Genomic DNA, 26,137 nt, shown 5'->3' with positions numbered 1-26,137 from the left:
TGCAAAAGGATGTTCTGGGTGTGTTAGACAAGAAGCACCATCTTCTCCAGGAAGCCAAAAATATAGACTCGTGGCCATGTGTTTGCTGGCACGCTTTCCGCGTAACAAATGAATATTCCCAGGAAGATCGGCTACATATACTCCAGTCTTACCAATACGAAAACTGAACAAGCAAGTCGGGATGACCTAAAATGAACCAAAGTCTAAAATGGAAATGGCCTGTAACGATTCACGCGACTGTATTGTGTGCGCCGGTTTCTTTAAAGGAGCGATGCAGGAACGTGGTAAGAACTCTTGCTAGTATTGATATATGCAAGAGCACTACCACTTTAAGAATTTATTCGGTAGTAGATCATTATGAAATAGTGGGTTGGATTTCTCAAGCAACAACTACAACTGTAAAAAAGACAAAAAGGGACACGAGAAACATTTTTCTGAAAGGAGTTAAAGAACTTGCCTTGGAAATCATTCGCCTTGTATGACCTCCGCCACTGAATAGGTAGGTAACGTTGCGGAAAGTGCTCCAAACGCGTCACTTTGGATTTCAATGAAGTGAAATGTAAAACATGTGAAATGATGCCCTGATAGGGGTAACACGTACCACACCTGGTAAACCAGCCCCAGCCTCTGCCAGCTGTGGACCAGAGCCTACCAGGGAGTCACCCAGAGTAAACTTGCCCAAACACCTTATTAGACGTCGCAAGAGTTAGTTTCTGGCCAACAGCCATCTTTCACAACTCCATCATACACAGCAAGAGTTGAAACTGTGGGATTTGAAATTAAGCCCGCAAGACCTTGAGAGAAAGTTCATCCTTTTACTTTCTAGTGACAAAAAAAATAATTGTCCCTGTCTGAAGAGAACCTAGCACATACTTCTCTAAACTTAGGAGAAGGTCAAATTTTTATATGGTCGACGAAAAGCTAATGACCTTAGCATATCAGAAAATCTATGGCCCCTGTACACTTTCCGCATAATAAGATCCAACCACCCTTCACCGTGGCCAGTGGCCCTTATTCATCTTTCTCTCGACAAACCTTATCCTTTTCACCCCCTAAACTCCACTGCCCAACTGTTAAACTGGTCATGTAAACGCCCCCCCACCCACCCACAAATAAAAGTCGTCCAAACTGAATTTTGACAGAGCCATCCATCATGTCTATAGAGGCCTCATGACGCTCTGGATTCCGTCATGTTGCATTTCAACAGTCTCACTAGTTGCCAACACAAAAGGAATGTATATGGGCTCATTCAGGTCTCAACCAAATATTCGAAATAGGTAAACATGCTTTTCATGTAGGTCATTGACAGATGGACATGATTTGGCAAAGTACAATACCTTTGATACAGAGTTCTCCACATGACTGAATCCACCAACATGACCCAAAGTAAATATCTCCTCCTTTAGAGAGGCCCAAATGCCAATAGGTCTATAGTTGTGTATGGCTTTAAAAAGGAACCGGTCATCAGTTTACAGTTACTAAACTTCTGCCAGCACAGTATGTGCCTCCTAACGAACTATTCCATGCGTTCCAGCATCCTGACATACAAAATTTCACTGCCATTTTCAACACCAAGCAGTCCAATGGGTGTGTATGGACAATCTCAGCGCCTTGTGCAGGCTCGCTAATCCAGCCCTATCAAAGGTCAACGAGCTTACTGCAGGCACTGAGATTGGTCCTTACATGCGCAAGGGATGACTGCATAGGAGACCAGTGAATAAAGAGCACTTTTAGAGGTATGCTAGGATGCAGGGGCGTACAGAACGGATCATTAGGATCCTAATTAGGAGAGACCATTTGCTGGTAGCAGTTTAACGGGAAACGCTTTAAGCAAAGCAGTCATGGATAAGATCTAGTGATGGGCGCAAGTGCTCGTTACTCGAGTTTGCCTAGGGTGCTCGGGTAAGCACCGAGTATTGCGGGTGCTGGAGTCCCCACGGACAAATTTTTTTTTGCACATTAGATGTGTTTCAGGTTTTTGTACTTACATTTTAAAGTTTTTAAGGATTGTTCATCAATAAAATTTGTCAAATTTTAGGTGTGCGCATCAATATTTTCTTTTTAGTGTTGCCCGCGGCCGCATGTTTCGCAGCTGTTAGACAGCCATAAAACATGCTGGGATTGCCCGTGTTTGTCAGGTAATCCCCGTATGTTTTGTGGCTGTCTAACAGTCGCGAAAAATGTGGCCGTGGGGACTCGCACATGTCACTCGAGAACCCGCGATGCATACCCAAGCACCCAAGGCAAACCTTGAGTAACGAGCACTTGCGCTCTCACTAATAAGATCCTCTTTACAGCAGATGCAGTACTATAGACGGAGTTGAGTGAAAAGTTAAAATCCACATCAAGCTCTCTAATATACATATAGTTTATGGAGTAAAAAAGTAAGCAATTGCGACAGTGGATATTTAGGATTTCTTAGAAAGTTTCCTTTGTGTAGAGATGAGCAGTTCCTGACCTGTGCGCTACTTGCTGACACTTGCCCCGCTAGGTTACTGCAATTTTAAATAAAGCTTCCACCTAAGTGCGCACTTATGCAGAGGCAGCTGTATACAGGATCGCTTATTTGGCAGACCACGCTTACTCCCGACTGGACCATAAACAAGCATGTATGTCGTGGCTTAGGTCGGGTTTAGAGGGGTGTACTTTCAGTGTGCGGTCCATGTGTATTATAGACAATACACAGACCAATCATATCCCATGTGCTAGTGCCCATGAGTCCATGAGTGATTTTCCTCAAAGACTTTAGTTCCTGCTCCTTCTCAGGTCCCTGTATACCAAGTGCTTTCCACAATCACCGCACTTTGAAAATGTGAGAGGTCCGATTTTTCAATGACCGTCTGAACCTGCATATATGTTTATTTATAGAGACAAAAAGAAAAAATGTTGCCAAGACCTTTTCCCTCCAATAGAAACAAAAAGGAATGGACATGCTGAAAGTCAATATGACCAATTTCCTTCCCCCACTCCCCAAAAAATCTGCTGTTGGTGGAAAGTCAAAAGATGCCGATTTACATCAGATCCGCAGAAAATCCTGTTGAAATTAATGGGTTTAGCCAGCTTTTAACGTCCTCTGGTCTATTCAGAAAATGTCATCACAAGGGGTCCAAAATCTTAGACCTTGACTGATGCCCAGAAAAATGGGGTACTTCAATTGTATCTCCGATTAACATAGTCAATGGCAGTTTCAGGCCAATCAACATTTACTTAATGCAAGCTTGAGGCCACAATATTAAACTGTCCAAACTTTCTACATGGAAAAAAAAATAAAAAAAATGGAGAAACCCTTTTATCGACATCTCCATTTCCCTGGGTTTAGATTGTTAGATCTGGCAGAAGATGGCCATACACCCTAGACAGCTGTCAACTGAACTTTGCTTGCTCAGCCAACAGCATTCTTCTAGATTTGTCCCATAACCATGCAAGCTTGGTTCAGTGCATGTATTTTCAATGGGATAAAAATAAGCGGTTGCCAGGTACCTTTGGTTGAGCTTAGCCCCCCGTAAGAATGAGGGATTTTGCCTGTTGAGATCTACATATCTACACATACAATCCTATTTTTCACATTAGAAGACTAGCAGGTTTGGATAGCGTTCATCTATGTAGGGACATTTTAAACACATTAGCTTCAAATGCAAGTAAAGAAAAAAAAAAAACATTGGAGGTCACGATTTATCAAGATTGGAGTTGTTAACACTGGTCTTAATGAGGGGGTGTGCTGGAGTCAGATGCTCCCGATTCACAAAGAGGCACATTCCTCTTAATGAATCAGGAGCATCTGACAAGTGGCGCATGTCTGTTTGCTCCTCACCACAAATCAGATAGAGATGCGTGGTCAGCGGCATCCCAAAAATTAGGAGAGATCACAAGAGTGCGGGCTATAATGGTCGTCCTTTTCTACACAGTAATAAGAAGCTCTGCATTAGTATGAAAGAAACTTAAGTTCACAGCAACTAGAAGAAAACTTGAACACTTAAAACTGAAACAATATCTTGGAAATGAAGTGCCAGTAGAACGGCACATGACCGCTACAGCCACAGACTGGATGCACCGATCATGTGCCGGCTGCTGGTAAACACCAGGGACAGTGGGAAAGCTTTCAAGTGGCTTTCTTAATGACATGTCACTCAATTGGTTAAGAAGGTTTTCACTCTGGATGACAATGACATAAGTTAAAATGACAAATCACTGCTTTGATCTGTAACTAGGACTCAACATTTTTTTTGATGGAAGTGTACATCTATTTTTTCAAGAATATACAACAACAGCACCCAACATTGACGACATCGATATCAGATCAAATTTCTGAACAAATTTCAAGTGGAGTTGTGTGCACATGTAACTATTGCAGATCAGGACTATTAAAGAATCAGGTAGAGTTCAATTTTGTCCCTTGTCTATGGCGAATACAGAATCTCAATGATTATACCTTGTGCTCAATTTCTAAATACAACCATAAAGAGGAAATGGTATATCAATAAAGACTAGTATTAAAGAGTTCCTAAGTTTCCAGGTCCTGGACATCACGTTTATATAGCTTTCCATTGCTGGGTATCCACATTCAGGACCCTTTCCTGCTCGGCCTGTATTCACATTGACATATGGTAAGGTTTTAAATACTGGATGCCAGGACCATCCCGATTTGGGTACACCTTGACGCTGGTTGGATAGCTTTTACACTTTTTTTGAACAAAAAACAGTGTTACCAAAAGTACCCAATGTTATTTATATGCACTATTGCTTTTACTTATAGCAAGGTATATACTCATTTTGCTTCTCTCAAGTTTTGCCTTGTACATAAAGTTGTTGAAACATAAGCATAGATCTGCACAACTCAAAAAATGCATACAAGGTAAAACTTCAAAATATGTTATTTTATTTTTTTTTTATTTTTTTTTTTTTTTAGAGGTGTTAAAAAGTATAGAGTACTACCATATACGTTTTAACAAAGCTGCCCCAATCTTTAGATATCCGCACCGGTTTTGGGTTCTGGTAGCTCCACCTCCAGCTTGTGCTCCACAGGAGGGCATTTCCTGTGCTGGCACATGACCAGTTCTGTGCGTGGACTAATGGCTCCCTTCTTAGTCTATACATTGGCATAGATATTGAAATTAGCCAGCTCCTTTCACACACAGCACTGATGACCTGCTGACATAAAAAATGGTGGAGCTGCAGAAACCAGAGTTGGGTCCTTATATTTAAAGGGACTGTCAGCACTGTTCAAACCAAGTAATTGAACTCGGTGCATCTTGGCGTGGCCAGTCATTTCAGTGCACCTTCCCACCATCTCAACCCTTCTCTGGCTCTATGAAACCAGAGCTGTCAAAGAAGAAGAGGAGGAAAACAAGTAGGTGGGAAGGTGTATTTAAATGTTTGGCCATGCCAAGGGTGCGACGAGCGCCTGTATTTGGTTTGAACAATCATTCTGTGCGGACAGTCCCTTTAATGATCATGACACCTTTGTTAATACAATTATATAAATTCTATATACTTATATTCTAAACCTTTGATTTTTTTCAAGTGGACACCATTTCAGTATCAATAGGTCCACAATGACCGTAATCTGCAATATCCTATAGTCTTCTTTCCAACACATTTGCCAATAGCATACAGTGGTGCCATGCAAGGATGTTTTCCATGGGTTCCACGGCTTAACTTGGCTGCAAATGTTAACATTTCTTAAAAAGACTCATTAATTCCATTCTGAGTAACACGAGACAATGACACATTGATGAATGGGTCCATTGTAAGAAAACCCTCAAGGGTATAAGCTCCCATAATACAATGAAGCTAAATATCTGAGGTTATGGTACAAGACCATTTTCTAGAGATCAGGAACGAGAAAAGTACCTCTAGATGAACGTTATATCATGTTTGATCGTTCGTTCCTCATTCTCAGGAATTTGGTGTTGGTCACCTATGGAAAGCAAGTCCAAGTAATTCTGAAATAAAGCTTCGAGATTAGATAGAAATGTCGTAAGCCGTGCACCCTGCCTACAGGAGTGGTTGTTTAACTCTTATGGTTCCTAAAGCCTGCTGTGTGCTCCATTTATGCTGGTGTCAGAGGACAAACTTTCCCAGTGGAATCCACCAGGAGCAGCGGCTGCTTTATTCTCTACGCTAATTAGCCATGTGCTCAAAATCTTTGTCGGCCATCCTCTACTGGAACACTTCCCGTTGCATGCCACACTGACACCAGCAGTGAGCAGCGTAGTGAGGTTGTTACTTACAAAACCTGCAAACATTAGGAGGAAATCCATTATAATTTCCAAAATTGATCGTAGGGTTGTAGGTAACAGATCCTTCTAAAATGAGTTTTGACCAAAGTCATAACTAGTTCTTAAGTTACTTTTAATAGACTCAATGGAAAATTACTTTTAATACCACATGTAGGCAATGTTACCACAGGGTCTTTTAGTAAATCTGGGATTGGGTTCCTCCCATCCAATAATATATTTAGCATCCGTACGTGACATGAGAAGTGTATAGTTAGTTTTGTATCCTCGCCGTCTTCTTTGCTTCTCTATTAGATTTTCTAATCAGCAGCTCTGAAAATATTCATGGCTATTGTTCTTTCATCCATCACATTGATCACCAACTACTACTCACCAATGGATATGGGCATCCTAGGATATTGCCAACTGCAATGCTTACTATGAGGGTCATGATATTCCTGCAATCAGAGTTGATGCTAAATTACATACCTTTTTAGCCCCCTTTAAACTAGCAATCATATAGGGTGGCTTCTTTCATCACCTTGGTCATTAAAGTAGCAATGAGAAGTCTCCATACGTTAACGAATTGTTGGGCGTCATGAGGCCAATTGGAGCTCAGGAAGAGGTGGCTTTTACAAATGTTGCGTTTTGTTTCTTTTGTTAGCATAGAGAAGTGAATCAATTTGTGAAACCTACATATAATAGAGGATTTTTAACCTTGATCTCAGCCAGGATTATTCAACAAGGTTTCAAACTTCAATATCATTTTTGGACTGTATTTCCAAACCGTCAACTAAAAACATACTATGTGCGCTAAAAAGCTAAAACAAAGGAACTAGGAGAGCATTTGCCAAATATCACTTCACAACTTTAGGAGGTATTCAGCACCTTCACTCACGACTACACCCAAGTCGAAACAACATTGAGCCACTTCCAAAATACGGAGCTTGTGGCAGAAAGTTTAGATTGCGTAAAAGGAAACAGATGTTCATGTTTGGGATAATTGCGATTCCTCCTGAACCGCTCTGCCGGGGTAATGTCTGAGCCATTAGAAAAAAAAAAAAAAGTAGATAGAGTTTAATTAATTCAAAATTTTTAAATGGAATTTTCCATCTTCCAAAATGATGACATATCGGTGGACGTGCCATCACTTTATCATCCCCTGCCCTTCACCGAGCCTGACAAAGTGGCTGGTTTAGAGCTGTATCCCCTTCATGGTGTTTCATACCTAGGTGGCGCTCTTTACCACCCAGTAGCCCAGGAACTGCAGTCAGCCTTATTATCTCCCCATGGATTAAGCAATTCTTCCAGACTATTGGAACATTTCACGTGACATCACCACATGTATGACTGGCTTGGGACTCCATGCCAATTTATTGCTTTCTACTGTAAGCTAGGTTAGCACTGAAATGTAACCAGAAACGAAAGAAGAACTGTGCTCCCAGCATTCACATAACAGTATGTCCCTAGTACTACATGGGTAGTAATATGGAGTAAAGAGGTATTGACAGTGCTCAAAGAAGAGGGAATTAGAGGAACATTCCTATTTTGCAGCATCGTCTTCTCAATCCCACCACGTGCATCACACAGCTAGTCATCTGCTTGCCCCTCCACCAGCAGAGGACACAATGAGGCCATTGTCCCGATTGTTACAGTGCTCTGTAGGTAACGCTGTGCAGCAAAAGAAGTGTCCTACAATCTATAAAGACACCAAAAACTTCCTTAGTTACTATTAACAAAGGCAAGGAACCAAGAGTCTATTCACTTATTATACCTAGGCATTTAGAGGGAGGAAGGGGGAGCCCAAGAAATTTCGATACAATGACGTGGAAATGAAGATTGACATATTTTACCCTGGAAACACACAAGAGTGCAGGATTGACAGGTTTTAGGGTACATTAAACCTAAAAGGAGGCTGATCTACACCGATAATAGATATATATTTTTCTTGTCTTATTCAAATGGATAGGAATGGTTATCCAAATATGTGGACATGCTGCTTGTGCTGGTCTGCACGGATATGGCTTTGAAGCAGGTTGGTGCAAAATATATTCATCCTTTTATGCATTTTTAAACAGTCGAATAAAAAGACGACATATCGAGAATGACAGTTTTGCCCCATCATTGTACTAAACATGATCCAAAGTTCTATATTCATTAAATCAAATTCCCCCCATACACAATAGGTTAAAGTTGTCCGAATTCCCCAATTTCAGGAGGACTCACCAACCATCTGATGCGTATGGGCAGCAACTGACATCTAGTGATGGAGTTACAGGGAGGAGGGGCAGTACAGGATCGGGTCTTTGGAATTTCAACGCCTGATACTTTTGTTTACAGTGGAAAACAGCTGCTGCCAGAGCGGTCTGACAGAGGCTTTTTCTTCTCTCCCCAATTATGAAGGCCCAGATGAGGGCATGGGGGATTCAGAAGAGAAGGCATTTGCCATATTTGGCCATACCAGTAAGAAAGGCCATCATGTCCCCAAACGCTATTAACCTGAAGATCTAGGGTTAATCTCTAGGTTAATATTTTTATGCGATACGACCGCCTTATGAAAGCACTGTCATCAAGAGGCACCAGCTTTCAGTCATAGTCAGCCTGGTTCGGCTAGTCACCACTCAGTACACTGTGAGCAGCAGCTGTAAGCATGCAGCCCTGGCACCTTGTCAGCTTGCTCTGCAAAGCAAATGGTCAATGAATGTGCTGGGGCATGCTTACAGCTGCCACTCACCATGTACTGAGCAGTGACTGAAGCCGCGTTGTAAGGTGGCAGCTCTCGAGATGAATAAAGTTAAATTTCCAAATGTTAGCCGCACATTCAGTGAGGTGGCCGGACAGCATTACCTGTCCTAGCTCCCCATTGCCCAGAGACTCAAGTTCAAAACCATAACTTTGACATACAAAGCCATCCACAACCTGTCTCCTCCATACATCTGTGACCTAGTCTCCCGGTACCTGCACGCAACCTCCGATCCTCACAAGATCTCCTTCTCTACTTCCCTCTTATCTCATCCTATAATCGCAATACAAGATAACTCCTGTGCATCCACCCCTACCCTGGAATGCTCTACCCCAACACATTAGACTCTCGCCTACTGTGGAAACCTTCAAAAGAAACTCGAAGACCCACCTCTTCTGACAAGCGTACAATCTGCAGTAACCCTCGCTCCACCATACCGCTGCACGACCAGCTCTACCCTCACCTACTGTATCCGCACCCATCCCTTGTAGATTGTGAGCCCTCGAGGGCAGGGTCCTCTCTTTTGTACCACTCTGACTCATTTTTGTTCAAATTATTGTACTTTATGTTTGCTATGTAAACCCCTTTTTCAAATGTAAAGCGCCATGGAATTAATGGCGCTATAATAAATGTTCCATACATGTACACTACTGTTCAAAAGTTTGGGGTCATTTAGAAATTTCATTATTTTTGAAAGAAAAGCACATTTTTTTTTTCAATGAAGCTAACATTAAATGAATCAGAAATACACTCTATACATTGTTAATGTGGTAAATGACTATTTTAGCTGCAAACGTCTTGTTTTTATTGCAATATCTACATAGGTGTATAGAGGCCCATTTCCAACAACCACCACTCCAGTGTTTGAATGGTACATTGTGTTTGCTAACTGTGTGAGGCTATGTGCCCACGTTGCATTTATGAAGCAGAAAATTTCTGCTGCATAAATGCAAGTCCTCTCCCGGAAAAACGCATGCGGAATTCCGCACGCGTTTATCGCGCATTTTTCGCGCGTTTATCACGCGTTTTCCACATGCGGAATTGCCTTGCGTTTTTTATGCATTGGACAAAGGCAATTCCGCTTGCGGAAACGCAAAATTAAATGACATGCTGTGGATTTTTGAACGCGGCATAAACGCTGCGGAAAAATCCACAGCATGTGCATAGAACTTGCGGAATCCCATTGAGGACCATGGGGTGCGGGTTACCAAGCGTTTTACAAGCGTTTCCGCTGCGGAAATTCCGCATCAAAAACGCTTGAAAAACGCTACGTGGGCACACAGCCTGAGAAGGCTAATGGATGTTTAGAAAACCCTTACACAAGTATGTTAGCCCAGCTGAAAACAGTTTGGCTGATTTGAGAAGCTATAAAATTGACCTTCCTTTGAGCTAGTTGAGAATCTGGAGCATTACATTTGTTTGTTCCATGAAACTCAAAATGGCCAGAAAAAGAGAACTTTCATGTGAAACTCGACAGTCTATTCTTGTTCTTAGAAATGAAGGCTATTCCATGCGAGAAATTGCCAAGAAACTGAAGATTTCCTACAACGGTGTGTACTACTCCCTTCAGAAGAGAGCACAAACAGGCTCTAACCAGAGTAAAAAGAGAAGTGGAAGGCCCCGCTGCACAACTGAGCAACAAGACAAGTACATTAGAGTCTCTAGTTTGAGAAATCGACGCCTCACAGCTCCTCAACTGGCAGCTTCATTAAATAGTACAGGCAAAACGCCAGTGTCAACGTCTACAGTGAAGAGGCGACTTCGGGATGCTGGCCTTCAGGGCAAAGTGGCAAAGAAAAAGCCATATCTGAGACTGGCTAATAAAAGGAAAAGATTAATATGGGCAAAAGAACACAGACATTGGACAGAGGAAGATTGGAAAAAAGTTTTATGGACAGACGAATCAAAGTTTGAGGTGTTTGGATCACACAGAAGAACATTTGTGAGACGCAGAACAACTGAAAAGATGCTGGAAGAGTGCCTGACGCCATCTGTCAAGCATGGTGGAGGTAATGTGATGGGCTGGGGTTGCTTTGGTCCTGGTAAAGTGCAAGATTTGTACAAGGTAAATGGGATTTTGAATAAAAAAGGCTATCACTCCATTTTGCAACACCATGCCCTGTGGACAGCGCTTGATTGGAGCCAATTTCATCCTACAACAGGACAATGACCCAAAGCACACCTCCAAATTATGCATGAACTATTTAGGAAAGAAGCAGGCAGCTGGTATTCTATCTGTAATGGAGTGGCCAGCGCAGTCACCGGATCTCAACCCCATTGAGCTGTTGTGGGAGCAGCTTGACCGTACGGTACGCAAAAAAGTGCCCATCAAGCCAATCCAACTTGTGGGAGGGGCTTCAGGAAGCATGGGGTGCAATTTCTCAAGATTACCTCAGCAAATTAATAGCTAGAATGCCAAAGGTCTGCAATGCTGGAATTGCTGCAAAGGGAGCATTCTTTGACAAAAGCAAGGTTTGAAGGAGAAAATTATTCTAATAAAAATCATTATTTCTAACCTTGTCAATGTCTGGACTATATTTTCTAATCATTTTGCAACTCATTTGATAAATAAAAGTAGGAGTTTTCATGGAAAACACAAAATTGTCTGGGTGACCCCAAACTTTTGAACGGTAGTGTACTTTATACTAGTGTTCTATACAGGCTCTAAGATAAAGGGATGGAAAAATCTATTATCCTGGTAGTATGCTTGCCTATAAATTGGCAACTGGTGCCCAACGTTACATTGAAACTGTCTGCTGGTCATTCTAGCTTAGCATTTACGGAAATCTGTAGAAAAATGTTAATGCTCCCCAAACCATGTGCGCCAAAAATCAGCTCCTGTCTTCTAAACTTCCATGTTTTACTCTGAATTGCTGCAGTGTTTCATTGCTAAAAATGGGACCAGTGCTGAGGCGACTAGTCCAAAAGGCACGTTCCTGACGCCTTTTACCCTCCCATCCAGCTACATTAACAAGTCTCTCCCCATTTACACACAAATAGAGAGACTTGTCAGTCTAGCTGAGAAGGTGGGGAGAAGTCAGCGGTGTAGATGGGCAAATGTAGAAAAGTCAGCGCGGAAACACGTCTTGTGAACTCATCCCTATCCATTTGTCAGGATTCTATTTCTTTTTGTTCTTAGACGAGTGAAGTCTGCTTTGTTATCCACTGTAGTTGAAAATGGACCAGACATAACCAAAAATCTTGGTGCTGATTTGATTAAATCCCACATTGTCATATTTTCTAATGATGTATATGAAAGTTCTTAGTATTGTAACTTGAACCTCTTGGGGCCTAATGCAAAATTTGGCCAAAACCTACCAAGTATTATTTATGGAGAAGAAGAGGGATGCCTCTGGGTGTACTCAGGCACCAAACCCAGGAGAGCAACAGTTGCCGAGTCAGCACCCTTGGCTTTTAGTGATGGGCCACTAACCTTCCTTGCGTCGCAAACGCCTGTTCCCCTGGTTATATATAATAGTTCTCTCAAACTGAACGAGAAAAATGAATACAAGTCATTTTAACCCCAAACATGAACTTCGGGAGCGTCAGACATGGTGAATTTTCTTTGCTGGAGTCCCGTAAGCCGTCTCTTCAAGAGAAGGGGCAGATCGGTGGCACAGAACAGAATGAAGAGAGAACGACTTTCTTATTCGCAGCGGAGCATGTTTCCCACAGCGTAACCTAGTGGGCCGAGGCTGAAAACTGCCCTGGAAGGTAACTCGAGGACATTGCTACTAGAAGGCTTATGAGTCATAGCTGCTGGTTTAGTTAAGCAGCAGCGTAGGGTCGGATGGTGAGAAAGCGGTGAACGTCACAGTTAAAAACACTCCATTCATGGGAAACGTAGAAAAGGATTTAAAGACGCCGATACGTGCATGGGAGGCAGAAGTCCGATCGCTGACGAAATGCAACAAGCTACAGATTTTTGACCACGGACTGAGGCCATCGCCATATACTCCACAGCGGAACGTTATGGCAATATGGATGCCGATCACAGCTTACTGCATGAAATAATGGATGATCGTGAATCATTTCGAAGAATACGGCCTTGATCACTTATTTTGAAGACTCAAGTAAGCATTTCTTAAAGACAGAACATACATTGTGGTAATTTTTCAGCAGATTCTCCAGATACTGAAGCAGATCTGGACTGATGTCCTTATCAATGCCCTCTACCCTCTTGGCATCTGGCACATGTATACATTTGTGGCAATTTACACGGTCTGGAGGGCAAAAGGGCAAGCAGCCATCACAGAAAAGCAGAACCCTGTGCAGACTGGAATGGTTTCAGTGTGTTTAGTGATCCAGCCAGATCCTGATCATAATGCTGCAGCAGAAAAGAAGTCTAAACAGACTACACAATAGCAGCAGTATGTGGCTTGCAGTGGGGGTGGGGAGTTTAAAAAACCCAGCTGGCAGCCATAGGATATGCTTGCCTATACCACATGTCAAGAATCATTCCCTGTGAGGCGGGGGCAAGAAGGAGGAGGAGAAAAAGGGCCAAGGAGCGGGGGAGGGTGACGCACGCTCTCTTACAACCCCATACACAAAAGGGAGGCCTGGTGTTCGCCAGTATTCAGACTACCACAGAAGGGAAAAAGAGGAGCAGGTACTAATAGGTGCAGTAAACGTACTGAAGCGGCTGAGTGTCAGGCGATGAGAGGGAAAAGCCTATTTCACACACCCATATACCACCCATGTGAGACAATTTATGACCCTGCTGGGAGATAACAGGAGGGAGCAGATCAGTAGCAGGTTCGGCCATGTCAGAGAGATTTAAACTACCAATTACACAGACACCATTTTCCTCTAATGTACAATGTAAGAAACAAATGCAGCCGTTCGTAAGGGCTCAGCACGGTGGGAGTTGGAATTTCTTCAATCCCGCATGGTATCCATTATAAATTCATATAGCGCCAGCATATACCACAGCAACATACACCCATAGCATCGCTACAAGGAGCTAGCTTTTATCTATTCAGGGTTAACATATTATCGCCACCATCATCATCATCGTCGTTGTCCCCAATGTAACAGAACCCGAGGTATAAAACCTCATTATAATCGGGTTTACATACAGTAAATTTTTTACAGTCCAACACAAAGTGTGATTCTAGCATCAACGGTAATGATCCTAGTGAACGAATCTCAATCATGACACAATGCGAGCAAACTGTGTAAATCCCATGACGGGGCTCCATTTTGTCAGGATAGGAAATATTAGTGCAGTTTCCATCCTAGACAAATATCTGCATATATTCAAGAGCTCAGACATAATATATTCAGACATCCGTATGACTTGATGGTGGGGGGAGGGGTCTTCCGTGTGAACTCAGCCTCAGGCCTCATTCAGACATCAACAAAATTTCTCGTAAGCAAAAATTATCCTATTTTCATCAGTGTTTTAGATCTGGTCATCAGTGATTAAAAAAAAAATTTTAAAAAATTGAAAAGCATATATTTTACCCATAAAAATGGGCATACACAACCTGCACAAGGATGGCGATCTGTGCTGTTAGTGATTTTCACAGACCCATAGACTCACATGAGTAATTTTGATCAATGACTCGGATCAAAAATGGACATCTCCCATGACACATGGTCAGCAAAAAGCAAATAAAAAAAAAAGGTTTGTGAACAGCTCCATAGATTATATTGTGTATGTGTTCTAGGCATAAAAAACAGGAATAGCACAAGTGCGTGAAAAGCGTACATCTAAATGAGAATCAATTGCACAATGACCATAGAAATGCAGCTGCCACAATGGCTTCACACGAATATACACTCCGGAGTAATAACAGCATACCAGATCAAATGTCTCAAAACGCGCAACACCGCACATACACAAGGAGGCCGAATCCCTGACAGTCCCCAGAATTCATACATTAGGAAGTAAAGGATCACGCGGAATGAATCCCTGAACGGTAGGTGTCAAGAAGAACTTCTCTGAACTTTTAAACATGAACCCCAGTGTTTTCTACCCCGCCCACTAGACACGCTGAGCCAATGGGAAGTGAGCGCCATCAGCTGAGAAGCGAGTATCAGTAGCGAGCGTGACAGGTTATCTGCAGCTCTTCTGTAACAGTGACATTTAACCCTGCTTTGGTGGTGCACCGAAACGTATCGCAGAAATGTCTCCGGAGGACACCACACAGCAATGTGTACTTCAGCCTGAAGCGGCAGGAACTCTGGAATACGCTCCCATATGGTCTAGCGGTTAGGATTCCTGGTTTTCACCCAGGCGGCCCGGGTTCGACTCCCGGTATGGGAACTACCGTTTTTGTAGGTTATCTAAGGACAGAAGATTTTTGTTGTTTTATCATTATTGATTTTATTATAGCTCCAATTACAAAACTTTCGCAAATGAACTCACAGACAGCGGGATCAAGGTTTGCATTACCGATACTAATGCCCCACCGCCGTCAATGAAAAAGAATATAATGAGCTGCGACCTCTCACCTCTACTACTTTTATCGGCACCACGCGCTTCTTCTTCAGCTGTTCGCATTTTCTCATTTTGCATATCTGGTGACTGGTAGTCCGGTTCACACAGTTGTTACAGGCTCCGCAAGGTTCTTTCCTCAGACATGGAACACAGACCCCACAGCGCTTCCTTTTCTTGAGGGGCTGCTCCAAAAGTTCCATATTACTGCTTCCAACAGAGCCACCTACACCGCCAATAACCGCCGTCTCCACCGGCAAGTCCACTGATTTTAGCCTCCTGAGGGATTCCCCGTCGTCGCAAAAATCATAAACATCTTGAGTCCCCATGTGAGGCAATGGGGCATGCTGGGTCTCCATAAGCACCGAGCCAAATTTTCTAAAAAGCCTTAGAACCTTTAAAACACCGGTTTTGCCAAGGGCATGGGGCTACGCTGCGTGGTGTCTGCGGCAAAGGTTATCTAGTCCTGGGGAACAAAGTTAACCAACTTCTAAAAGTGATCCACAGTTTACGTCCCTTCATTTGGATGCGAACCTCTGCGAGATGGTATCCTCAGAGCGAATACCTTCCTAGAATCCCAAATTCTTCTTTTCCCAGCCCAACAGACATATTAAGTGTAAGCGCAAGCGTGTCTTCTGGAGATTCCCCTTTCCCCCCTGACAGCTCATCGTGACTCAAGCAGTTGGAAACACTACGCTCTAGTGATCCGCCAGGATGGGGTTGTACCAGGACTTCCTGAAACTTTTCCTACAAAAAGAGGGATGATATGTCAACACAACCGAAAACAGAAAATCAGCCGCAGACTGATGGGAAAATAAACTTATTTTTTATTTTGCACCTAAAACATTGGGTCACAATATACACCTATCTACGTAACAATTGGAGAAACCCATTATGGTAACTATCCCATTAACAACCATTAGTATAAAATAATAATATAAATAAAACATTGCAACAATTGTAGCCACTAAACACAACGGAAAATAACAGCACAGGTGATGACACAAATAAACCATTAGCAGCAGGGAATATACAAAGTATACAAAGTTCCCAGTTCACACTACACAAACTTTGTCTATATATAAACAAACTATATACATATAAACATACCCACATCCAGCTCCACACACCAGGGCTCAGCACAGACACTAGGGGAGTGCTAATGCCTCATTATCAGTGACAGGACACAGCTCCCTGCTATTCTTTGTTCTGGAGCTGGGACTGTACTGGCAGGTCGGCCCTCCCCCCACCCCCTCCAACAAAGAGACCCCCCTCCCACAATGTGCAGTGGGGAAAAAAAAAGGACACCCCCCTAAATTCACCCCTTTTTCATTGACCCTGCACACAAGCCATGCACCCAAGAGTCATCAGAGGTCCTCCTAACCAACCCTGCACTGCTTATAGGGGAGCTCAAAATGAATCCAAGTGTCAAGGGGAGGGGGGGGGAACACACGTGTGGGCAAACAGAAGGGGTACAAGGCCAAATTCTGCACGCTGGTACTATTGCTGGGTGCAATGTGCAGCATCTGATGGATGCCTGGGACTGTGTGCAGCACTGAGGCAGAAAGCTGGGAGCATGGAGCCAAGTGCTGCACACATCTGATCACTTCTAATTCTGCAACCAGGTCCAAATCCTCAGACCCTGCAGCAAGTCAGAAGGGGAACCAGTAAGAGAGCAGAGCACTGAGCATGTACCAGGCTCCATGACATCCACAGCCGGTGCATGGCAGCCCTCACTCACCTTGTGTGTGCCTCTCTCTGAGCCTTCAGCAAGCCGGCAGGAGGGGGAAGGGAGAAGCTCAGGGGCACAGATGTGGAGCAAACAAAAGGGAAGTGACTGAGAAACGCTAAAATACGAAGTGGAGCAGCAGAGGATCAGGAGCAGCGACTGAAGAGGAGGAGGAGGGTGGGGGGTCACAGGCAGAAAGGGAGGGAGCAGGTGCTGAGCACAGAGACAGCAGAATGGGGTGAAGAACAGAGATTTCTACCACAACACAGGGAAACCTAGACATTTGTAGTAGTGCAGGCAGCCTGTGTGCTACTGCATGGTGTACTGTATATAGACAGTACTGCATTATGTATAATATATGTATACACTCATCATGGTGGCCAGAGATACAAAGGACTAGCCACAACCAGCCTAAAACTGCACAGAACAGAGAGCAGCCCTCCACCTACCAATGCAAGGAGAGGGGAATATGATGGAAATGTCATAGAGTAATCAATGTGAAATCAAATGCTCAGATTATTGCTCCTACCTTTTTCTTGTTTCGGTGGGCAAATTATTAAAGAATCTGTGAAAGCCGAGATGTAAGAAGCAGGGTAGTGAGATAAAGACACCGGACAAATAGAAAAGAAGAAGCATAAGCATTTACTGTAAAGCTGACAGTATTAGATTTGGTCATGTTTTGCTGAGGGTGTCATGACATCCCCGCTCTAAGGCTATGTGCACACCACGTCTTTTTCAGGCGGGTTCGGCTTGGAATCCGCCTGAAAAAGCGCTGCGAAAAAAAATAGGCATCATGCACAGCAATGTCAAGATGACGTTACTCTCCTCTGCCATGACATCTTCCATTGAAGGAAAGTCAGGACTCCGCTATACACACCAAATGGTGAACTGAATCCGCAGAGCCAGCATTAATCTCCTGTATGGCTGCACTTAGGCTTTATTCACACATCAATAATTGTATGCTAAAACCAGGAGTGTCTCCACAACACAGAACAGGAGTCAGCCTTTCAATGATAGTTTTTCTCTGTAAGTTCCACTCCTGGTTTTGGTTTACATCACCGAAACAAAATACTGACCAAATACTGACGTGTGAATAAGTCCTTATGGCTGATCAGTGACAGCCATGCCATTATATGGCTGAGACATATCATGGTCTATGGCCAGCTTAAAGGGATTGTCTCAACTTGGCCGCCAGCTTCCTGCTTTGCAGCAGGCAGTGAACGACTGAAGATTAACAGTTTGGAGCATCAGCATGGTATCACTGATGGTCCGAACTGTGAACCGTCACATGCTGCTAGTAGAGGTAGTATTGTTTCCGAACAATGGAAGAAGCACATGGGCACGGAGACTGGTCGGATCCAGCGATCCAACCAACTTTGAAGCTGCACAAGCAGGCTCTAAAGCATAGAGCCTGCTAACAGCACACGATCCTTAAAGGGGTTGTCCAGGCTTAGAGGTTAAGTCTGCAGTCCAAGTGACTGTAGACTTGTGAATCCTCACAGTCAGGATTCGCGGACACTGGGAGGGGGTGGTCATGTGACCGCATGTATGTGATTTGTATACTTCCGGCCACATTCTGACTCCCATATTCGACCTCACTCAATTCACCTGTACGGAGCGAGGCCACGCATGTCTAGTTGCCACGTGACCGCATGTATGCAAACCACACACATGTGGTGACGTGCCCGCCCACTCCTGGCACCAGAGAATCCTGAAAGCGCCCACTGTGCACACTGTGAGGATTCACAAGTCTGCAGTCATTTAGAGTGACTGCAGACTTGAACTCCAAGCCTGGACAACCCTTTTAAAAATGTAACTGGCCATTGTGAGACTGACTGCAGTGTGGCCAGTTACCTAGTCAATGAGCTGTACACTAAAGAATTAAAAATCCTGTTCTTCTTGAGAACCAAGAAATTTTTTTAATAAGAAATAAATTGGCAAGTTGTTTTCACTAGCAATTTGCAATTTTAACCACAAAAGAACTTGAGACAACTCCTTTATTTATTCTTTATCAGCACACATAATTTTATGTGAAAAATGTATGGAAAATGGAAGAGTATTTAGAATCTGTTACAGTTGAGCAAAAAGATTCCCAGGATACTGGTCCGGTGGCCATGTCGGTAGCCCATGTCTGCTAGACCAGAATCTGTCCTGTGTTCCCGTACCCAACCTGCGACCCTGTACCTGAGTACATCCCATGCTCCTGAACTCGTCCTGCTAACTAGAACCCGAATCCGTACTTTCTTTACTCGAACCTGATCTCAAACCCGTCCTGTCAGAACCTGTACCAGAACCCGGTCCATCTTAACAACACCAGTGTCCATATTACTGGTAATCCAGACCCTGTCCTTCCTGACACTCCGAGTCTGTACCTTCGGACGTTCCTGGAGTGGTACCTGGTGGCTACCTGCAGCTCAAGCCTAACCTCACCATCAGAGACTCCAGTGAAGTCCAGGTAGCCACTTACTTATGCCCCTCCAGGATAAGCTCGACCTGTGGCGCAGTGGGTCCACAATCCACCAGCGTGACAGCTGACTTCGTGGGATACATAAACAGAAAACTTTTATCCAGGCAAAATAGCAACCTGAATAGATGTGATATCTAAATCGCCATCCTGCAGACAAACAAGACAGCTACCATTTTTAAATTTATTCTTGTAGATTATGTGGAGAATTCCCATTAACGCGATCTGGTAAAATTTACTTCTAAGGCATTGATATGAAGCATGCGGATCCTGGCATTTAAGATCATTCATCGTGCTCTGTAACTTGACATATCACCCTCTATACATCATCATGACAGGGCACAATACAACAGTGAAACTCACCGTCCACTGAGAATTGGAGTGAGAACGAAAGGGATTTCCTATAAAGTCGGCTTCTAGCACCTGGCTGGTCTACTTCCCTAAACATCATTAAAGGTTATTTCTACCCTGAATGAAAAAAAACTCTGTAGTAAATGGAAGTCCATTTCCTTTTTACACAATGATGTATGAAGTTTTATTCTACCGTGATCATTGCCCAACATATACTGTACATGCCCATTGATCAAAGCACAAACGAAAAAAAATGGGAACATAAACCATCATTGGTCCACAGCATATCCTCTTATATAGTACTCAAAACCTATGACCCAAGTAATTCCCACCTAAACACAATATCTAGTTGTGCCACCCTTGGCAGAAACTATTGAAACAAAGGACAACATCTGTATGTATGTGCTTGTATGTTCTCCTCGTGCTTGCCTGGGTTTTCTCCGGGTTCTCCGGTTTACTGCCATACTCCTGATATGGAATTTAGATTGTGAGGCCCAATGGAGACAGGGATGATAGTGTCTGTAAAGTGCTGTGGTATATGATGGTGCTATAGACACTGACGAGCAAAAGGGTAGCAATGTTTTGAACTTTTGACTTTCAGGCTCCATATCTCACCCCATCCACTACTGCTTCGAACATGAGACTACCATCATTGTATAGACAATCGTCTTGGCTATCTCATACATAAATTTAACTTGCAACTATATAGCATATGATTAGTTATGCAGATTCTTGTCATGTCACTGCATTGTTACTTTTTTGCTCCTAAAAATCTAACTTTTTATTATTTTGTTAGTATTTTGTAAATCCACCTTGGCTTTCAACACTGCATGAATACTTCTGGGCAGCTCTCAAATCAGATTCAAGCATATCTTCATTCAAATTTTAACCCCTGGTCTCTTCTACACGTTCCCAAAGTTGGTGCATACTGGTCGACTCACTTGGGTGTTTATACAGTGTTCGATTGAGTTGAGGTCTGAGGACTGTAGGGGCCAATCCAGCACATCTACTTCATTGTCATTGAGCCAATCTCGACGTATGCTTTGTGTCATTGTCCTGCTTTTTGTACTTTTTTGCAAACTCAAGCCGATGCTTCTTATGACGATATTGAAGCCAAGTCTATTTCACCTTTTTTCGAGCCACCATTCCAGACTTGTGTACCACTCATGGTGCCTGCATGGACATCTGTGATCTATTATGAAGCATACTGCATACTCCACTGCTGTGTTTGTCACCTCACAACTGATAGAACTTGTGATGAGCCAACTTGTTGACTCCGATATTTTGCCTGGATGTCCACCTCTTGGCTTTTGTATGGACAGACTTAATTTCATATTCTTCCAACTGTAATTGCACTCACATGATGCTGTTTGGCAATTGTCTGGCCGTGAGACTGCTATCGATGAGCTGGATGATGCTGTTTCTCTTTTCTTGTGAAATCTTCTTAATGGCTGCTCTTTGATTCGAACCAGTGACCTTTCGCTAAGGAATCAACCTAATAACACACTGAGCTATTAGGGAATGTGAGAACAGGTTGTAATTTGTGGTGTACAGGAAGAAAAAGATGTTTCCACCACCAGGAGCAAAACAGTAACAATGCAGTGGCATGACATGAATCTGCATAACTAATCATATGCTAAAAACTTGCAAGTCAAATTAATGTATGAGATTATGAGGTAGCCAAAATGATTGTCTATAAAATGATGGTAGTGTCACGTTCGAAGTAGTAGTGGATGGTGAGATATGGAGCCTGAAAGTAAAAAGTTAAAAACATTGTTACCCTTTTGCTCGTCAGTGTAAGAGAGTAAAAATAAATTAATAAATTAAACTTACGATAATTTGAGATGAGTCTTTTATACCACTCTGGAGCACTTTTGGGCTACTCTTTGCAGAATTGTTTTAATTTCAGCTATATTGGAGGGTTTTCAAGCATGAAATCCACCATTTAAGATCTTTCCACATCATCTCAATGGGATTCAAGTCAAGACTTTGACTCGACCACTCCAAAACCTTCATTTTGTTTCTTTTGAGTCATTCAGAGGTGGCATTGCTTGAGTGCTTCGGATCCTTGTCGTTTTGCATAACCAAACTGTGCCTGAGCGTTAGATATTCTCCAACAGAATTTTCTGATAGAGAGCAATATTCATGGTTCCGTCAGTTATGACATGTTGTCTAGGTCTTGCAGAAACAAAGCAGCCCCACTTCATCACACTAATGACAATGTGTTTGACTGTTGGTATGATGTTCATTTGGTGGAATACAGTGTTAGCATTACACCAGATGTAGCAGGGCCCATGTCTTCCAAAAGGTTTCAACTTTGACTCATCAGTCCATAGAATTTTATCCCCAAAATATTGAATGTTCTCATCTGATCAGAGCACCTTCTTCCACATGCAAGTTGCGTCCCCTACATGGTATGTGGAAGAAGGTGCTCTGGTCAGATGAGACCAAAGTGGACTAAATGCAAAAGGCTATGTGTGGTGGAAAACTAATAGTGCACATCACCCTGAAAAAAAAAACATCCCCACTGTTAAACATGGTGGTGGCTGCATTATGCTGTGGGGATGCTTTTCTTCAGCAGGGACAGGGAAGCTGGTCTGAGTTGATGGGAAGATGGATGGAGCTAAATACATGGCAATCCCGGAGGAAAACCTGTTAGAGGCTTTAGACTGAGGCATAAGTTCACCTTCCGGCAGGACAACGAGCCTAAACATACAGCCAGAGCGACAATGTAATGTTTTAGATCAAAGTATACTCATGTGTGTGAATGGCCCAGTCACATTCCAGACCTTAATACCATTGAGAATCTGTGGCAAGACTTGAAAATTGCAGTTCACAGATGTCTCTCCATCCAATAAGACTGAGCAAAGATAGTTTGCAAAGAAGAATGGGAAAAAATTTCATCCTCTAGATGTGCAAAGCTGGTAGAGACATACCCCAAAAGACTTGCATCAGTAATTGCAGCAAAAGGTTGTCCTGCAAAGTATTGATTCAGGGGGGCTGAATACAAATGCACGTCACAATTTTCAGATTTATATTTTTTAAATATTTAGAAAACCATGTATCATTTCCTTTACTCTTTACAAATACTTGCTATTTTGTGTTGATATATGGGGTTGTTTTGCTGCAGGAGGGACTGGTGCACTTCACAAAATAGATGGCATCATGAGAAAAGAAGATTATGTCGCAATACTGAAGCAACATCTCAAAATATCAGCCAGGAAGTGAAAGCTTGGGCGTAAATGGGTCTTCCAAATGGACAATGACCCAAAACATACTGCCAAAATGGTAACAAAGTGGCTTAAGGATAACAAAGTCAATGTTTTGGAGTGGCCATCACAAAGCCCTGATCTCAATCCTATTGAAAATTTATGGGCAAAGCTGAAAAGGCAGGTGTGAGCAAGGCAACCTACAAACCTGGATCAGTTAGGCTATGTGCCCACGAAGCAGAAATGCTCCGGATTTTTCCTGAGCGTTTCTGCATCTCCCTGGCAGAAAAAACGCATGTGGATTGTACATGTGGATTGTACATGCGTTTTTCCTGCCAGGGACATGCGGATGTGAAGCGTTCTTCACATGCATTTCCGCATGCGGGTTGACAAGCGCTTTCCAAGCGATTTAGCATCACTTGGAAAGTGCTTGTCAACTTGGTCACACTATATAAATCCATGCAAACAGCATGGATTTATATAGTGTGACCGTAAAAGAATGTTTAAAGATAAAAAAATAAATCTATACTTACCTTCCGATGGCCCCCGCAGTCTTGCTTCGCTCCGTCCTGGCTTGCCGGCAGCTCGTGGTGCACTGAAGGACCTGCTGTCACATGACTATGACGTCAGCGCAGGTCTTTCAGTCCACCGCGATCTGCCGGCAAGGGAGGACAAGAGCAGCGGGGGCCGTCAGAAGGTAAATATGATGTTTATTTTTTATTTTATTTTATTTTTTACAGGTTCTATGGTACCTGGGTCCGGAGGAGAGTCTCCTCTCCTCCACACCCGGGTACCATCCGCACATTGAAACACTTGGATTCCGCATCTACAGATGCAGTGATGCGGAATCCAAGCGATTCAATGCAAGTCAATGGCAGCAAAAACGCAACGCTTCCGCAAAATGATTGGTAGTGCTGCGTTTTTTTCCGCAATGATAACCCACAGCGGAAATTTCCGCAGCATGTGCAGAATTGCCGCTGCGGATACGCTTACAAAACGCATCGTGGGCACACAGCCTTACACCAGTTTTGTCAGGAGGAATGGGACCAAATTTCGACCAACTATTGTGAGAAGCTTGTGGAAGGATATCCCAAACGTTTGACCCAAGTCATTCAGTTTAAGGTCAATGGTACCAAATACTAATGAAATGTATGTAAACTTTTGACTTTGCAGTAAGTAATAAAAATGACTTAACCACTTCACGCCAGAGCCTGTTTTTGCCTTCGTGACCAGGCCAATTTTTTTAATTCTGACCACTGTCACTTTATGAGGTAATTACTCTGGAACGCTTCAACGGATCCCCCTGATTCTGAGAATGTTTTTTCGTGACATATCGTACTTCATGATAGTGGTAAAATTTCTTCGCTATCACTTGCGTTTATTTGTGAAAAAAACAGAAATTTGGCGAAAATTTTGAAAATTTTGCAATTTTCAAACTTTGAATTTTCATGCCCTTAAATCAGAGAAATATGTCACACAAATAGTTAATAAACAACATTTCCCACATGTCTACTTTACATCAGCACAATTTTGGAACCAAATTTTTTTTTTGTTAGGAAGCTATAAGGGTTAAAAGTTGACCAGCGATTTCCCATTTTTCCAACAAAATTTACAAAAACATTTTTTTAGGGACCACATCTTATTTGAAGTGACTTTGAGGGGTCTTTATGGCAGAAAATACCCAAAAGTGACACCACTCTAAAAACTGCACCCCTCAAGGTGCTCAAAACCATTCAAGAAGTTTATTAACCCTTCAGGTGTTTCACGGGAATTTTTGGAATGTGGAAGAAAACAATGAACATTTTTTTCACAAAAATGTTACTTTAGACCCAATTTTTTTATTTTCACAAGAGTAACAGGAAAAAATGGACTACATAATTTGTAGTGCAATTTCTCATGAGCGCGTTGATACCTCCATATGTGAGGGAAAACCACTGTTTGGGCGCACGGCAGGGTTCGGAAGGGAAGGAGCGCCATTTGACTTTTTGAATGTAAAATTTGCTTGAATAATTAGCGGACGCCATGTTGAATTTGGGGAGCCCCTGATGTGCCTAAACAGTGGAAACCCCCCACAAGTGACACCATTTTGGAAACTAGACCCCTTAGGGAACTTATCTAGATGTGTGGGGAGCACCTTGCACCCCCAGGTGCTTCACAGAAGTTTATAATATTGAGCCATAAAAATAAAATTTTCACATTTTTCCCACAAAAAATGTTTTTCATCCCCTAATTGTGCATTATCATAAGGGTAATAGGAGAAATTGCACCATGAAATTTGTTGTGAAATTTCTCCTGAGTACGCTGATACCCCCATATGTGGGGGAAAACCACTGCTTTGGTGTACGGCAGGGTTCGGAAGAGAAAGGAGCGCTATGTTGGCTGGGAGAGGTTGCAGACACCATGTCACATTTGAAGAGTCGCTGACATGCCGAAACAGCAGAAACCCCCACAAGTGACCCCATCTTGTAAACTACACCTCTAAAGGAATTCATCTAGGGAAGTAGTGAGTATTTTTTAATTTTTAAATTTATACCAATGGGCAGTGAAGAAAACATAATTATATTTTTACCACAAAAAAATGTTTTACCCTCAGATTTTACATTTTCACACAGGGCAATGGGTAAAAATGGTGCCGAAATGTGTCACACAATTTCTTCTAAAAGTGGCAATACCCCATATGTGGCTGTATCGTACCGCTCAGCCATATGGCGAGATCTGGGAGGGACGGAGCGCTATTTGACAATTGGAGAACAAATTATTGTAGAATATGCATTTGGATTTGGGAGCACAACATTTTCTGAATTTCTTTTGGGGGGCAAGGGCCATTTCGCTTTTCCAGAGCCTTTCTGCTACCAGTAACTTGGAAGTCCCTTATATTTTTAACAGATGATGGACCTGAGTGGGGGCTAGCTTTTTTTGAGAACTGAGTTGAAGCTTTTATTGGGAACATTTTACGTAACATTTATCCGGCGCTCTAGGCTGAG

General features: G+C 42.8%; 1 protein-coding gene and 1 non-coding gene across 3 annotated transcripts in view; one reads left to right on the top strand and one right to left on the bottom strand.

The window, feature by feature from the left end:
- The window catches only part of TET3 (tet methylcytosine dioxygenase 3), an 89,966-nt gene extending 72,696 nt beyond the window's left edge, over positions 1 to 17,270 (bottom strand). The window contains exons 1-2 of one of the 2 annotated variants that reach the window (XM_073653567.1): positions 17,142 to 17,270; positions 15,418 to 16,147 (exon numbers count right to left, since the gene is read on the bottom strand). In XM_073653567.1, the coding sequence (XP_073509668.1) occupies positions 15,418 to 15,759 (342 nt within the window). In that variant the 5' untranslated portion in view covers positions 15,760 to 16,147; positions 17,142 to 17,270. Of the gene's footprint in view, positions 1 to 15,417; positions 16,148 to 16,510; positions 16,647 to 17,141 lie in introns of those variants that run through there. The other variant, XM_073653568.1, reaches the window with a different exon arrangement.
- On the top strand, positions 15,158 to 15,229 carry TRNAE-UUC (transfer RNA glutamic acid (anticodon UUC)). The gene has a single exon. It is a non-coding gene; the product is annotated as a tRNA-Glu (tRNA).
- Positions 17,271 to 26,137: the final 8,867 nt, after the last annotated feature.

This window comes from Phyllobates terribilis, unplaced genomic scaffold (assembly GCF_046119375.1).
Source record: "Phyllobates terribilis strain yellow unplaced genomic scaffold, ASM4611937v1 Scaffold_11__3_contigs__length_659146591, whole genome shotgun sequence".
In the NCBI taxonomy this organism is placed as follows: domain Eukaryota; kingdom Metazoa; phylum Chordata; class Amphibia; order Anura; family Dendrobatidae; genus Phyllobates; species Phyllobates terribilis.
This window is presented reverse-complemented; position numbering and strand designations above follow the sequence as displayed.